Source organism: Larimichthys crocea, chromosome XVII, assembly GCF_000972845.2.
Source record: "Larimichthys crocea isolate SSNF chromosome XVII, L_crocea_2.0, whole genome shotgun sequence".
Lineage (NCBI taxonomy): Eukaryota > Metazoa > Chordata > Actinopteri > Sciaenidae > Larimichthys > Larimichthys crocea.
This window is the reverse complement of record NC_040027.1, coordinates 7,649,334-7,666,468: the sequence shown is the minus strand read 5'-3', so window position 1 is coordinate 7,666,468 and position 17,135 is coordinate 7,649,334. Positions and strand designations below refer to the sequence as shown.

Genomic DNA, 17,135 nt, shown 5'->3' with positions numbered 1-17,135 from the left:
ACACTCGACCGCCCCAGTTCTTTATATTTTTATTCTTATGTTGTCTATCGTCACTGTGGTAATGCTGCTGCTGCACTGTAATTTCCCAGCTCTTCTTATCTATCTATCTATCTATCTATCTATCTATCTACTATCTATCTATCTATCTATCTATCTATCTATCTATCTATCTACTATCTACTATTTATTATGTGGTGGATGGGAGGGGTATTATTGGGTGTATGAACAGTGCTACACAATGAAGCCTGGAATTGTTGATTTATAATTTAATTTATATTTAATTTTTCATTTTGTCACTGTGCTTTTATTTGGGTAACCGCCAGCCGGAGACGTATGCTCGGTGCCCGTTGCCTTGACTCCGCAGTGCCCGTGTCAGAGTCAGGAAGCGAGCCGAGCCGAGCCGAGCCGAGCTGCAGTTCACGGCGGAGACAGAGAGACCCGGACCCGGTGTGTGCACGCTCAGAGAGCCGCTTCTATCCGAGGATGGACGGAGGTCGGAGCAGGACGGACACTGTCGGATAAAACCACCGGAGACGACGAGCGAATTCAGGCGGGAATCCACCGGAACCGACGTTAGCGGCGAACCGGACCTGTCATGGTGTCACTCTGCCAGGTAGACGTTAGCAGGTAGGCTAGGCTAGGCCAGCTAACGGCAGCTACCTGACAAGTTCGGTCGGTGAACTGTTGTTGCCCCGGCATGGGGCATTTTCTTACCCCGCACAACTACGAACTGCCCCACCGTAAAAAAACAAAACAAACAGCCGGTATCGTGCTCCGGCTGCCGGTGCTGTCGGGTGATTGACAGCCTGTCACGGCGGCGTTTCCAGATGTGGAGTCGGCTCTAAAGTTAGCCGGAGGACTGGCTACGAGCGACCAGGACCGAGACCGAGCGACCGAGAGACCGAGAGACCGAGAGACCGAGCCGGGGATGGTGTCCGGACAAACTCTCGAGCGGACTCCGAGCAACTCGAACCGAGCAGAGATAGGTGTCACGAAGCCGAACCAGCCCGAACTGACACGTTGCTACCCGAGGCTACAGCAGAAGAGAGTTACCGAGAGAGGAAACGGGAGGAGCGTTTTTTTTTTTTTACCGGGTTCATAATCCGTGAGGGATGAAGAGGACGGAGAACAAGAACAAGAGGAAACTCTGCAACATGGAGCAGCAGCGGAGCGCGCGGAGGAGAAGGATGCGGTGAGTGAAACACAGGTGTTACGGAAATATGAACACCGGCAGGTTGGTGTCAACGTGAACCTGTCAGCCCACGCACAGGGCGACGGGTGCTGAAGTGTGTGTTTTTAAATCAAGAATTCATCCGTGTTCACTGCAATGCAGAGCATGGCTGATATGAAGTGACATCAGGAGTGTGTGTGTGTGTGTGTGTGTTGTGTGTTAATGCAGATCTCGTGCAGCTCACCTGGATCCATGTGCACTTGCGATGCTCTGCTATGACGTCTGACAGACCAGTGAGCTGCACGAGATCTGTGATCACATGCAGCAAATGCATGTTTTTTTTTTTTTTTTTTGCTCAGTCATTGGGACAGGTGTGTGTGTGTGTGTGTGTGGTGTGTGGAGCTGCACCATGGCAGTTAATCTGACAGTGATGTATCTGTGGTGACTTGGCGAGAGAGGGAACCTGCAGTGGTGTCATGAAATGTAAATGCTTAAAGACACAGTATTTAGTGAGTGTGTGTGTGTGTGTGGCTTTAACTGGATCAGAACTGCAACAATCCATAAATTAATTGATTAGCTGTCAATTGATTTGAATTTCATCTATTTATAAATAAAAGTAATATGTTTTCCTGTGTAAGCTTCCAAAATAAATGGTACATTTTATGGACAGGACAGTGCAGCGTCACGGACTGTAGCTCTAAAAAGGATAATATAAAAGTAACGGTATTAAATAAATGATCTCGTAGGACGTAGGAACGTGTCTGTGAATATTAAAAAGGGAAGCTGCAGGAACATAATGATCACAGACGGATGAACACTGTGAGATGAGGAACAACCACAACAACCTAAACATGAACGATTTAACATCTTCATAAGATCTGTCGAGTGAAATAAAAAGATCGAGCTGCCTCGGTGGACATGAAGTATTCTGAGTACTTTAGATATTAATGTTGTCCCTTCTTTCAGACAGCTGTTTCATTCACTCATTAACTGTGACATGAACATTCATTTGTCAGGTTTATTTCTGTTGTTATGACCCGGCTCGTTGGTGAGCAGTAACCTAAGATAAGGATATGAAATGGAAAATGACAACTGATTCAGGTTCGTCAGGAGTTTAATGCTTAACAAAAGGAGGTGAGGCAAAAAGGAACAAAGGTGTAGAGTGCTGGTAAAGAAAAGTAAATATAACAGAAAGAGAACTTGGAAACAAAACGAGAAACAAAAACCCACTATCTAAGAAAACACATCAATGACAGCACCCCTGTCTAGTGACTCTAACAAGAAATACTCTCAGTGTAATCAGTGTAATTGTAACTAAACCTAGCCCAGTCCAGTAATGTTTCTCCACCAACCTCCACAACTTTCAAACACATTTCACGTACGAACAACGAGGCGAGCTTACAGAACACGATACAAACACAAGCCGCCCTGAACTGCTGACACACAGTCTATTTGAACTGCAGCTGGGGTTGACTGAGGACTCCTGATTGGTCGAACTACACCACACCAACACAACGACAGGGACCAATCCCGACGGGATCACACAGCTGCTTTTACCTAGAAAACACAATAAATACTAACGTGCAGCCAGCGGCGGCCGTAACACCGTCTGTTGTGATTGTTCCTGTCCAGATTAGGAGATTAAAGAGTTGTATGTTTTTACTGTGTTGTTGCCGAGAGACATCACCATTGGACCGACCAATTGCATTGTAAACAAACAGTGTCGGTGTGTGTGTGTGTGTGTGTGTGTGTGTCATAGTGGCTGCTTGCATTAAAACCACAAACATCATTCCTCTTTTGTTTGAACATTTTATGACGTGTCCCGTGCTGGAAAACATGCTCTCTTTGTATTGGACATCGGTTCTTGTCCACTATGACTCACTAACAGTTAAACGAACAGATCACACACCGTACGTCGCCAGCTTGGCCTGTAACCGGGCCGACGTCCTGCAGCCTGACCCCCGTTAGTTTGTCCAGGACAGTGGACGTCACGTCTGCTTAACGTCGATGTGCCGTAATGCAGACCAGGTTCTTTGAGGTATTCTGTGATTTAAGTCCGTCTGTATCGAGGAATCTGACAGACCCAGCGGCGTGAAAAACCGGCGTCATGTTTTATAGAAGCTCATTTGTGTTGATCTGTAAAATTCAGATTTAGAGTCTGAACATGAACAAGGTCCTTACAAACAATAAAAAGCTGCTTCCAAACATGAAGTCACGGCTCAGAGTTTCATGTTTCTGCATGAAGTCATGTTCCTCGACCTTTAGATGTTTGACAGACTCATGTGCATGTGATAGTACCGCACCGCCCTGCCGTTTGGGACCTCATGAGGCAGAACGTAAGCCCAGTGGAAACATTTGTCTTTTAACCTTTTCCAGTGATCAGCATTGTCCGAGATCAACTTTAACGGAGGAAATGAATCTTTTCTGAGTCCGACGTGTTGAGTTCAGCTTCTGCTGCTGTTTTCTGTGTTTTTTGTGAAACAGCAGACGGGGTGTTTTCATCCACTTTGACTTTATGTATTGCTTACACTTTGGAATGCTGGCCAATGAATCATGTCCCTGTTATGGGCCTGTAATGCTTCCAGGGAGCGTCTGCTTGGATCTCTGCTGTGTGCCAGTTCTGTGTAAAAAGCCAACGGCAGGATTAATCTTCGATTATGTTATGATTAATCAAACGTCCTCAGAGACATCCTCACGTGTGTGCTTTGTCAAAAGCAGCTATCCTCCCTTTACGAGCTGGAAGCAGACAATGATGGCTCAGACTGAAACTATGAGTCAGCTGTGTGTTGTTGTTGATCCATTTTATGTCTTTGACTGACACAAACATCTGGACTTTAATTAATTTGTACTGTATCTTGACGGTCGGACACGTGAACACACACTGTGTGTGTGTGTGTGTGTGTGAGTACAAAGATCAGCTGTGATCAGAGATACACACACACACACACACCACACACACACACCACACACACACACAAACATCCTCTGCAATCAAAGATCCGTCAGCTGTTTCTGTCCAGAGACCCTTTGTTTCCTGAGGTCGAGAATTTACACGTGACCATGAAACTGTAGTCGGACTCAAACAACCAGGACAGGATGGGACAGGACCAGACAGACCAGATGGGACAGGACTTGGCTGGACTGGACAGGACAGCGTCATTTGTTTTGTTTCAGTCAATCTCCAAATGTCATAACCAAGGCCAAACTTTCCACTTTGTCTGCACAAAGTTATGATGCAGAAATCATTCACACCAACCGTGAATCATTCACAGTCATAAAATCTGTCAGAATAACTGCAGTGTGTTTTATTTTCACCATACAAGTAATGTGAAATTTAATCTTGCAAAACTTATTAAAATGACAAATGAAAAAATTCCTGTAATTCAGCCATTTCCAGAAGCGATTAATCTGAACGTGTCAGAGGAATAATAAATAAAAATAGTTTGGCATTCTGATTTCTTTTATCTCCATCTTTAAATCTTTCTCTTGGCGTCTGTATTTTTGGAGTTGAGTAATAACTCTCCTGCACGCAGGCGTCAGGACTTGATGCCTCCCGATGAAAACTCGACTCTCCCGTCTGAAAGTTGCAGTAACTCGTTAAAAACGTCTCCTTCACGCTCCCGCCAGCTGATTGGCTGATGGACCTTCCCAGTCTGGTATTTGCCTGTGGTCCTGACCCATCCCTGTTTTTACTGCTCATGTGATCTGTGGCATGGTGAACGGGAGTCTCCACCACTGTAAACAGTCAGTGTTCCTGCACTGGCATTTATTAGCGCTGTGTGAACAGACCGCTCGCGTCACGTTTCTTCATCGTTTACTCGAACGTTTGCTGCGTGCTCACATCAAAGTCAGAGCTGATCCAGAGCCGAAGCTTCTTATTCAACTATTTGAATGTTCATTTGCATCGTCGTCGTCGCTCACTCGTGTTTTTTCTTTTTCTTTTGGTGTTCCCTTCTGTCTTTCTTTCTTCTTCATGAGGCAGTTCCCTCGAGCTCAGGTCGAGTGTTTAACCTCTTAGTCTTCTTGTAGTCTCGTATTAAAGGTTGCCGATTGAAATTATAATTTTGAAAAATAAATCTTAGAAAACATGTTTATGCTCAGGTATGTGAGTCAGTATGAAAAATGTGTAGTTTAGGGGTTGCTGAGGAATAGTGGCCGTTCTTTCAATGTATCAAACTGCTGATCGTAAAAACAGTCAATGAGTGACGGAGACGTGACGGAGACGTGACGGAGACGTGACGGAGACGTGGCCCTGGGGTTGTTCGCAGTAATAGAAGGTCAACATTTGAGAGATACTCAGCTGCAGTTTAACATAAACATCCTGAATTTGTTCTTTTTATATTGAGTTTACATCAATCTATCTTTACATCTATCCATTTGGTGATATCAGTGTTTCCTTGTTTACCTGTAGTCCACACAGGTGGCAGGTGTAGAGCTCCAACACATGAAAACAGTGGTTTTTCTCTGAGTGTACTGATATTAAAGATGGATGATAATCTGTCACAGACAGAGTCGTTGTTCTCAGCTGAAGCCCCCACAGCAGGATCAGGCTAATAGGACGGACGTGAAGTCGACTGAACCCTCCAGCGGATTAACCGTGTACATGAGAGCGGGCGCGAGGAGAAAGCTTGTGGAGTGGGGATGCGTAGAAAGCTTGGCATATTTCAGAGTTTCTTTGTTTTTAGATAAATATGGTTTGGAAATGTCTCTGCTTTTAATTTAAGAACAATGACCTTTGTGATGAGGAGGGTATCACCGATCTTTGAGCTCCGTTACCTCAGTGTGACAAACAAAAGGAGGAAAACGGCTGAGTGGATGAAAACAAATGAGACTGAAATCTCTCGAATCAGAGAAACCTAAGATGGTCGATGGGATGACTGTAACACGAGGGAGCAGCCGGTCTGACCAGCGTTCTCTAAACATTTCATATTTTCTACAGCGGCTCAACATTTATTTGGCTTTGCAGTTTTGGTGATCAGCGCGCCTCCTGCATTCGTTGGATTCCAGCCGGAGCAGAAGGTTTAGTGAGCGGGCTGGAGGCCGGTTAGTCAGATCTGGGTCTGTTGTTGATCTGTGCGACGGTGAGTCCTCCCCAGCAGATCCAGCACAAAACGGACGGACATGTTTGTGGTGTGTTGTTGTGAGTCTTATTGTTTTCCCACGCACGTCTTTTTCAACATGTTTGACCTGTTTTAACTGAACTAGACGTCCACACAAGAAGAATCATCTTCATCCAGCCATGAGCCACGCAACTTCTGTCGTTCACTGTGTCCTCTAAGACTGGCCCGTGGACCAAAGCTGACCACGTTTCTTTTTCTTTTTAGTCCCTTATTTCTTTTTAATGCTTTTACACAAAGAGTATAGATTGCATTGGAACAGAAAGGGGAAGCCCCTCGTGATGACTGGTTTAACCTCAGACCATAACTTTGCAGAACTGAAGTGATCACTTGTCTTCATGTTTTCGTTACACGCCCATATGATCGCTTGGGGTTTGAATTGTTTGTTTGGGAGACGATGCCTGGCGAGGCTTTCAGCTGAGTGTCTCCCCGTCATGTTGGTATGCCCATGTTTATATTCAGGTTTATTCGTTTAACACTTATTTATTTCGTTTAACACTTATTTTCCTTTATGTTTGCAACATTCTACACTTTATCTTCCGTCACTATTCGTAGTGGGTTAAGAGGCCGCCCCGTGTGTGGAGGCTATAGTCCTCGCTGCAGCTGGCCCCGGCTTGAATCCTCCATCGGACGGCTAATTTACTGCGTGTCACTCCCCCTCTCTGCCCCCTGCTTCCAGTCTATCTTCAGTTGTACTATCAATAAAGGCCAAAAAATAATCTTAAAAAAAAATAATATATATATATATATATAAAGATAAAGAACAAACTATTCATAATATATAGTAAATAAAATATATTGTACAAAAGTATATACAGCAAATTGGCAGTGTTGATTTGGTGCAAAGTAAGAAAGGGGAAATGTGCAGTGACTGTAAATTATGACCTGAGTTGTTGTTGTTTTTAGCTGTTATTATACAGTGTGATGACATGTGGCAGGACAGATTTCCTATATCTGTCCCTTCGACAGTAAAAAGTAATAAATTACTCTGTAATCAGTAAAACAACAACAACAACAACTAAACATTAAAAATAAGACCACGACTTTAGAAAATGATTAAAACACAAAATAATAAAAAGATGCACCGAATAATAAAACAGATTAAAATGTAAAAAAATAAATAGACAAAGTAAAGAAAACAGTGCCTCGTGAAAGAGATTAAAATACAGGTCAATAAATGGATAAACAAATAAATGAATCTTGATTCAAAAGCCTGACCTCTCTGTCAACGTTCTCTGCTCTTTAAGAGACGTGGACCAAAGTAATAATAATAAATATAATAAATGATGTGTGGGAACGAGGTGAAAGAGTTATGCAGACTTCAGAAGATCTTTACCTGTTTGGTGTTTGACATGATGTTGACATTCATCTGACTTTGTCTGAATCCCAGAGCCTTACATTGCAGATTAGTTTACAGATTACACATTTTATTTTGAAGGCACACTAATCTTCTTCCTGTCTGTCTGTTTCAGCCTCACGTGCTGACACAGCTCGAGTCATGATTTCTGTGACATGAACGCATCACACGCACGCGAGCAAAACATGTGGTGGAAATGTATTTTGTAATTTTATTTTATCTTTAATGTGTGTGTGTGTGTGTGTGCGTGTGTGTGTGTGTGTGTGTGTGTGTGTGTGTGTGTGTCTTTATTTTATCAGTTTTGTTGGAGTCTGCTTCCACCTGCTGGAAGTCGATGAAACATGCTTTGAACATGTTACCCAGCACACACACACACACACACACACACACACACACACACACTGATTCTGGTGAACCTGGATCATACTTTATGGAGAAGATGTTCTCTGGTTTCCCTCTGACGTCCTCCGGCTGCTCTGTGATTTACAGTGAATTAGGTGCTGACTGTTTTGGCAGAGGAGCGTTTCAGGCTCGAGGGATTTGCTGATGGAGCTCTGGTGTTCTTTATTAATCTCAAAGGGAAATTAAAGTGTTGCAGCAGCCTCTTGGCATAATGAAAACAATTAAAGGCTGACTTCTATGCAACAAATAAATAGATGTAAATAAAATAGAACCATAACTACAACTATTACAAATAAGTTGCTGCATTGCTGTAGATCAGTGCACGTCAAACTATTGTTGAAAGGTGTGATTGACTTGAGATGAAGTCGGCTCAATGTAAAAGGAGTTAAACTACGTTTGCCATGTTGCTGTAGCTCAGCTTGCTACAAGCCAGAAGCTGATGCCAGGCGAGCAGACAGTGGAACAGCTAACTGAGCTTACAGCTAACAGCAGCTATCATGATCACTTCACATGAACCCCATCACTCTCCTTCATTCACACCTTCCACTGCAACAGTATCCTCTACGGCACACCATCCAAAACTCTCAATAAACTCCTGTACATCCAAAACTCGACCCTCACACCGTGACCACATCCCCCCTGTCCTCCAGAACCTCCACGGGTCCTGGTTTCACAGCACATTCAGTTCAAAGCCCTCCATAACCAGGCATCTCTTACCTCACTGACTTGCTCCATCACTACAATCACATCCCACAGCCTCCTCCGTTCATCTGACCCTAACCTCCGGACTCCACCACCACCCCAGGACCAAGCACCGAGCCTGGGGCGACAGAGTAGCTGCCCTCCTCCCTCTGGAACTCTCTCCACAAACAAGTCTGTGACTGTACCAACCTTCCAACATTCAAATCTCAGACAGAAAAACACCTTTTTAATGTTTAGCTCAGTCTGAATGTGTTTTTAGTGAAATGATTTATTTTCTTTTAGCTTGTGGGTCTGTATTTGACTCCAGAGAGACACGTGGTCGATGATGTGACGTGTCCCGTGGTCGATGATGTCATGTAGTTGATGCAAGAAAGACAGATGTTGTTTCGTCCCCTTTTTATTAAAAAGGTTTTTCACTTTTACCCCAAAACATTTTTAATAAAGAAAACATGCATAAAAATACAGCAACAAAAAAACACACACTCCCTTTAATATGTACATACATGAGACGTGGCTCCTAAAACCACACAGACACTAAGAAAGACACTAAGTTTGACCTCTGACCTGCGGGCAATATTACACAAAAAAAAAAACATATTTAAACTTGATCATTTTTCACCTGATTTGAGAAAAAACGCTGTTCACTTTGGTTGATCTTTATTTATAAAACTGAGCCAAAAGTTAAAGAGGGCCTTTAAAACTGCTTCAGATTGATTGTCATAAATTTGGACAGATTCATCCAAAACTCAATTTGTTTCCATGAATTCAGCTTCAGAGCTGAAACGAGATGACATGGCACTTTAGTACCACAAAGGCTATTATTGCACAGTAACCCAAAAATTGCATATTTCAGTAAAAGTATTGGAGGGCAGTGAAGCCACAGTTCATGCACAGAAAGAAAAACAGCTCATCTTTACAGAGAAATCCAGAAAAACTAAAAGAGAACTCAAACGTGGAGAAGCCAGTGTAAAATACCCAATTTGAGAAAAGTTCATTTGCACAGTGAGCGTCACAGATCCTGCAGAGGTTTACACACAGATGTTCTTTTTAATCTTTTAAAAAATGATTGTCATCTCGAGGGAAATTCAAACATAAACTGATTCACAAATTTAGCAAAAAAACAAATAACCAAAATATATATTAAAAAAAAGGATAAAAGTGTGGTCCATTTTTTTGGTTAGAAAAATGAAACATCTCTCTTGGACCGTGCACTTTAATGACGAGAAGACAAATTATCGCACAGGTCACTGAAGGCATCGCACAAACCGCTGAGCAGCTCGATGAGTCCAGTCTTTTCATGAACACTGGTTTACTGAGCTGCTTCAGCAGCTTCATCTGAAGGCGGTCTGACACTGCAGGTTCGTGTTTCAGCAGGAAAAACTGGGTTGGACCCACATTTCTTTAAACATCTGAAGAGAACCGACTCCACATTTAACAGTAATACTCTGGAGTCTGAGGACAGGGAGCAACAAATCCTAAATTGGTGTTTTATTTGTGAGTAAATGCACAAGAACATTGTCTAACTGTCTATTGGTAGTCCTAGCTCTAGTGTTTTCCACATGTTATCAGTAGTTGGCCATTTTTATGACAAAACAAAAACACGTAGCGTACCGTCAGAGAGTATGGCTTTGTTTCCACGAGTCGCTCAAACCACATGCAACTATTCTACACACTAACTACACACACGAGCCTCGACGGAGGCTGAGAGGAAGCACTTTGCAGTTTGGTTTTGGCTTTTTCAAAGCTCCTTTCCTGCTGGCATCAAGTGGATTTTTGTGTCTTGGATCCCTGCTGAAGGCTGAAGTTGGCTTCTGATCCAGAGACTCTGATGTATGAGTTTAAGGGGGAAATATTTCCTCTGATGTGGTTTTATGAGACAAGATGTCACTTCTGGATTCAGGAAAAACGAGATCAAAGCTATTTCACTGTTTTTCATCTGCCTAGACCAAAAGTTCCCAAACTTCTGTGAAGTCCCCTGTGAAGTTTTCCTCCTGCCAGGTTGGTAACCAGTTGTCTATGTCACATAAGTCCAGGTCTAAACCTGGACTAAAGTCACTCTGTGTTAAATCTGGTTTCATATTTGTTGATGTTGCTGATCAGAAGCTACGAATCACAAACCAACTCCAGCCGAACTCAAACTGGTCTCATATAAATGTTGACGGCCTCATAACGTCTGAACACATTAATTAATGAAACAGTTACAATCAGTCTCTCAACTGAAATGTTCCTCCAGACGATGAGAGACTGAGAATTTCCAGCATTTTCTGTTTGAACAGCAGATCACGATGAGAGACGCGGGCTGGTGCACTACAGGAGAGCTGACTGCAGGGGGCGCTGGTGGTGAGCTGATCCCAGGACAGCAGAGGATGAGGAGGAGGTGGAGGAGGAGGACGTGGAGGAGGAGATGAAGGAGGTCCGTGGCTTCATGACACTCCAACCACGAGAGAAGGCGAGCTCGCAGAAGCCTCCTGAGTTTTCACCTGGAAGAGACGTTCAGTGAGTTTTGAATGATGCTGCAGGACGTGTCGGTATCTGGATTAATAATTAGTACCTTTAAAAACTCCCTCAAACTTAAGTATGAGCTTAATTAATGGTCCCCGTCAAAGAAACATTCAGTGTTCAGTTTATGAAATCTCAGATTAAAGGGTGTGCAGCAGGAAGACGACGAGGGAGAGCAGATGATGTAACGGTTGGGTCGGTGTACAAATGATTCATTTGAGGGAATTAACATTTACTGTCACACAAATTAGTAACTTTAATTAACTCGTGTGGATTCAGACAGGATGACTAAGGAGCTCAAGATGTTTCAAACATTCCCGGTGAGTAAAATATTAAACTTCACGCTGTCATTAGTGTTAAACAGCACACACACACACACACACACACACACACACACACACACACGATGTCTCATTTCATCATGTTTGTTTGAGTTCTTCATGTTTCACAGCGTTCACATGTCTGTCTCTGCAGGCAGCTCCTCTGTGACCATAAAGTGTGTTATCATCACCTGAGTTCTCGTTGACGTACGGATGAGTCGAGAATTGGGAAATTCTGACCCAATATCGATGTTTTTCGATTATTTATTCGCCAAAGCATCTTTGTCTTCAAATATCCAAATTAGAAATACCCAAGAACATTCAGCCAGTGTACAATAACTGATGCGAAACAACAGTTAAATATCGGCTGCTGACATCTGAACCCACATAACAAATCATTGCTACATACAAAAGAGAAGTCATCTCTGCTGCAGATAAAAAACAGTCTGCATGATTTTGAAATGTATAATTAATGCTTTTGTTGTTAAGAAGTCTTCAGAAATGTTCCTTCAGACTGAAAGCATCTGTGTGTGTGTGCACGAGGCTACTGTGTGTCCCATGATACACACTGACAGCTGTTATGAAATAAAGGTTCAACCGACTACATGCAGAACTATTCTACCACCAGCAAGCAGCTTCATCCTGTTATGAACTGAGCACAGCAAAGCCAGGGGGTCATACCTTTACCAGGCCAGGGGTGTGAGGAAGAGGAGGAGGAGGAGGAAGAGGAGGAAGAGGAGGAGGTGGGGGGGAAGGGGAAGGAAGTAAAAGGGGAGGAGGAAAGAGGAAAGGAGAAAGAGGCATGGCGAAGGGAGGAAATCCTGAGCTCGTTCTCCTGAGGAGACTCAGCAGGAGTCGGAGGAAAGAGAGAGAGAGCAGGAGAGAGGTGAGATCCTGCGTTACTCTCACCTGCTCCAGGAAAACGATCGATGATGTGAGAACCGGAGATAAACTCACCTGTAAGTTTGTCTTGGCCTTCTTCAAGACGTCCTGTGTTCTCGACACTGTGAACAGAACAGAAGCTGTCAGGCGAACAACGGATACAGAGATGGATGAAAGTATCAGACATCTGCAGTGAAAAACAATGTGACACCTGGTTTTCTAAGATATATCTGAACATGAGTGACTCACGCTGGCTGACGATAAAGTGCTCCATGCTATCTTTGGTGCGGTTGGAGCTCTTCAGTCTCTCCATGGCGTCCTTTAGAGCCTCTTCTTTCTCCGAGAGCCTCAGATGGAGAGAGACGACCTCCTCCTTCAGAGACTGATCCTGCAAACACACATACACACACCCAGGAGCATGTGCATGAGATCAATACTGTTAACACGAGGCTTTATTGATGCAATCAGTCACTGTGAGAGACAGATCTTAAACTGAAGCCATCCGTCTCTTGGTGTTTGCATGTGTTACACTTCATGTTGGTTCTGACCTGTTTGGTTTCCTCCACGTTTGGCAGAGCTGCTCTCCAGAACATCTGGAGCAGAGAGTCGGCCTCCTCCAGGATCTGTCTCAGTGTTTCAGTGTCAGACAGCAACTTCCTGACAGAGTCTGACGGCTGAGACACACAGGACAACATGTTATCACCTGTCATCTAATCCTGAACATGACATGACCTGTGGATCTGTGGCCTTCTTAGCTTCTGGATCTCTCACCTGGTGAAGACTGAACTCCATCTTGCGGAGGAGAGCACCGCCCTCCAGGATCTGCTGCTTCAGAGCCTTGAAGTCCTCGATGTGGCCCACTGCATGGCGGCCGTGACGGTTGGCGAATGAGCCGTATGGCGCTTGACCCTGCAGGGTCGAGGCTGCTGGGAAGGAAAAACAAGGGAATTAGGAATAAGGAGACACGTGAGGTCAGTGTGCATGGACATGAACAGGTTGTCGTCCTCACCTCCAGTTTGTTCTGCATGTTTCTGTGCAGGATGAAGAGGAGAGGACGGACTGACGAGCCCGGTGTCTCTCACAGGCGGAGACGGAACATTATCTGTGGAGGAAAATTGACATTAATATGACGTCTCTCTCTGTTATTGTGCCGTTGTGATCTGCTTTATTCTGTCTGTCATACTGACCGTTGAAGAGTTGTCTCCTGGATCGAGGCTGGGTGTCAGCCTGTCCGCTCAGCTGCTGCTCCAGCTGGACGTGCAGCTCTCTGGGGTCAAAGGTCGCAGTGCTGCGGTCGCTTTGGGCACCGTCGCCGGCCTGAGCTGCTTGTAAACACACAAACATAGATGAGTTATACAAGATGAGCTCTCAGTCACACAGGTGTCTCTGGAAAGTTCAAATAGCGACATCTTACCTGAGTGTGTGTCTGTGGGGACGTCACACACTCTCTTGTACACCTGCAGCTCACACTGAAGAGAGTGCACCAGACTGCGGCTCTCACAGAGCTGCTGCTGGAGGACGCTCACCTCATGCTGGAGTCTATGAAAACAGATGAAATCATGTTATCCAGCTCTGTGTATGAGAAGTGACTGTACATGAACACACACACACACACACACCTGTTGATGGCCTCCTGGTTCCTCTGTCTGTCCTGCTTCAGTTGTGCAATCTCTTGGTTGCGAGCTTCAGCCTCAGTTTGCAGCTTCCTGCTTTGCTCCAACCACCTATCCGCCTCTAGCTCCGCCTCCTTCAACCTGGCCCGCTCCAGGAGCGCCGCCTCCCTCAGCTGCTCCGCCTCCTTACTGCCCTCTGCAGGACGGGACACGTGACAGCACCAAAACTGTTCATCACGTCTGTCTGAGACTTCTCAGGAACCAACAGACGATGTTACAAATGTGCTGGACCTGTTTCCTGGTCGTGAACATCACACTCTACCTTTGGTGGCCTGCTTCAGCTGGTTCTGCAGACTGACGTTCTCCTCCTTCAGAAGTCTGATCTCGCTGGACAGCTGGCCGACTGAGTCCAAACCCTGGATGTAGATGTTGGTGGGAGCACCTGGAGAGGACAAGGAGGTGTTAACCATGTGGTACCATGAAGTCTTTCTTAAATTAATCTTATTTTGAAGCATGCATGATTTTATTAAAAAACATGTAACTGATGACTGAAATGACTCAGACTATGTGTGTGTGTGTGTGTGTGTGTGTGTTACCTTTCTCAGTGGCGGTGCGGGCCAGTCTCTCCTCCAGCTGTTGTCGGAGGCGATCGTTGGTCTGGATGGAGTCCTCCAGTCTTTGTCTCAGACTCCTGATCTCTCTCAGGTGCTCCTTCATCAGGTCTGAACCTACAACAGAAACACCAGGGACAACATCAGAACAACAACGAGGATCAGAAATGAACACCCAGACTAGGACTTCACTGCGTATCTACCTGTGTGACTGGTGCCTGACTGGTACCCCGAAGATCCTGAAGACAGGTCAGCTCCGAGTCTCACCGGCCTGGTACCATAGGCCACGTCCCACAATGCACTGCTCTCCAGCAGACTGGCCCCGGCTTTCATGGCTGTGCTGGCGTCCAGACTGCTGCTGGTGCTGAAAGGAGAAGGCTGGTATCCACCGTGGAAGCTGAGAGGCAGGAAGGGGTCGGGCTGCTGGTGGCTGAACGGGAAACCGTGAAGAGGTTTGGACTGTGGAGTGGAGAACCCTGAAGAAGATGAAGGAACATCAAGTAAAGACCAATTAATAAAGGCCAACCTAGGGAGGGAGGGATAGAAAAAGGTTAGAGAGTGTTAATGAGACACGAAGGAAGGGGAAGGGATCACAGGGGGGTCGTGCTGGTTTGGGGTTCCTCGAAGCTCCGTCGCTCATTAGTGTTTAAAGATCACAGCAAATCCTTCTTAGGCTGGGTGCTCATCAAGAATCAAACAGTTATTTAACAAGACAGAGAGTGCAGCAAGTTGAAGAAGACACAAGAAAGACAGAAGTGAAGGATCATTTAAACTCTCACTTCATTTCCCTAACAGAGTCGATCTATCCGGCTTCCTTTCATTAACCTGTTTCACCTGAAAGAGCTGGTCAACAGTACATGCCACATAGAAGTGCACAGTATATCTAAAAGTTGGAACCTGACACGCAGCTCAGCACTAGTCATTGGTTTGTTGCAAAATGGATCCATACTTGACCGTCTCAGAAAGCCCCTCACTGCGAGCTGTCCATTGTCTGAGCGTGCTCGCTCTCAGGTTTGTGGTTGGACAGTTTGATGAGGCTGTGATTATCCTGGAGGCCACTCTACAATGAAATGGCTCCAATGGGGGACTAACATCATCACACATGAATACAACTGGGCTCATTGGATCCACTAGAGTCTCATCAGCTTTAAGAGCAGACCCAATTCATGACATTCAATACTGTTTATGGACCACAGTATGTAGAAATATTCAAATTCACTCTGCGTAACAAAAGCATTCGTACTGCAAAAAGCTGCATGTGATCAGCATTCAGTTAGAAAGAGGAGACTTGTGGAAAGCCACAGAAGAAATTTCCATTTAGATATCTTGAGGGCAGAGGTCAAAGGACCATAACCAGTTTCTCCATCACCAAACTCTGGAACGTTTAGCGCCCTTCCTGACGAGACAGTATCTTTAAACCTGAGCATGCAACGGCCTCTGACAGACAGTAATGTCTCCCGAGGACATCAGCGTCTACGAGGAGAGAGGATAAAGCCTCTGCGTGAAGAACTTCAAACTTTGCTGCCCTCCAGTGATCGTATCACATCTTGACTTTTGCTACAATCAATTAAAATCAGTCATGTCTGAAAGCTGCTGGACCATCGAGGAAACCTCACGATGAGTGGCTTCTCTGAACACCTCAGACTGGACGACCCGTCACGATGGGTACCACCACGGATAGAAAGCCAACTCAACGGTGTAGAAGTTGCGGCCTGCACTAGGCTGAGGGTATCAATCTCTTATCTATTCACCTTGATGTTTAAATCATCAGGCAAACTATAACTCATGATAAGGTGCTGCTGTCCACTGACTCAGCTCTTCAGGGTTTAAGTGCAGAATAAAAGTTTCCTTGATTAGTTCAGAGCAGGTTTTAACACACACTCATGCACATACAGCTCCACCAACGCACTGTCATTGTCTCCCAGCTGCTTTTGTAACATCTGCAGCTCCTGATGCACCTCAGCCAGAGAGAAACCCACGCCCTTGTTGCCTTGGTCACGGGTTTGCAGGGTTGCGGGGTGGGGATGGAAGGGAAAAGGCCCCTGCGGGGTGGAAGATGAGGGGGCAGGGTGGAAGGAGGGGGCAGAGGTGATGCCTGAGGCCGGAGCTGGGAGGAGAAGAAGAATCCAAAGCACAAGAATGAAAGAGAGAGTAACAGGATGAAGCTGTAGTTCAGAGGCATGAGGTGAAGCTTTCTTCTGGGTCACGCTCCTGGACGCCGTTCCTACCTGTCTGACTCTGCATGTCTGCGGGTTTGTGTGGCGAGCTGGGGCATTGCATGCTGGGACTGCTGAGCCATGACTGTGCGGTGTGGGATGAGGCGATGGATGGAGGGACAGACGGGTGACGTGACATGGAGCCACTGTGAGAGTGACAATCTGGAAATGAGAAGAGTCTGCTGTCACCAACAACCAACATGATGGACACACATCAGTGAGCCACACCTCCATCACCTGATCAG

The 17,135-nt window shown here is 45.2% G+C and overlaps 1 protein-coding gene across 1 annotated transcript in view; it reads right to left on the bottom strand.

Moving 5' to 3' along the window:
- Nucleotides 1–9,238: 9,238 nt before the first annotated feature.
- The window catches only part of pde4dip (phosphodiesterase 4D interacting protein), a 69,897-nt gene continuing 62,000 nt past the window's right edge, over nucleotides 9,239–17,135 (bottom strand). Inside the window, exons 26-40 of the mRNA XM_027290218.1 lie at nucleotides 16,903–17,052; nucleotides 16,584–16,781; nucleotides 14,878–15,150; nucleotides 14,660–14,791; nucleotides 14,386–14,505; nucleotides 14,070–14,259; nucleotides 13,865–13,989; nucleotides 13,638–13,772; nucleotides 13,460–13,552; nucleotides 13,222–13,376; nucleotides 12,999–13,124; nucleotides 12,700–12,838; nucleotides 12,526–12,572; nucleotides 12,250–12,403; nucleotides 9,239–11,229 (exon numbers count right to left, since the gene is read on the bottom strand). Of these exons, the coding sequence (XP_027146019.1) occupies nucleotides 11,057–11,229; nucleotides 12,250–12,403; nucleotides 12,526–12,572; nucleotides 12,700–12,838; nucleotides 12,999–13,124; nucleotides 13,222–13,376; nucleotides 13,460–13,552; nucleotides 13,638–13,772; nucleotides 13,865–13,989; nucleotides 14,070–14,259; nucleotides 14,386–14,505; nucleotides 14,660–14,791; nucleotides 14,878–15,150; nucleotides 16,584–16,781; nucleotides 16,903–17,052 (2,210 nt within the window). The 3' untranslated portion in view covers nucleotides 9,239–11,056. The remainder of the gene's footprint in view (nucleotides 11,230–12,249; nucleotides 12,404–12,525; nucleotides 12,573–12,699; nucleotides 12,839–12,998; nucleotides 13,125–13,221; nucleotides 13,377–13,459; nucleotides 13,553–13,637; nucleotides 13,773–13,864; nucleotides 13,990–14,069; nucleotides 14,260–14,385; nucleotides 14,506–14,659; nucleotides 14,792–14,877; nucleotides 15,151–16,583; nucleotides 16,782–16,902; nucleotides 17,053–17,135) is intronic.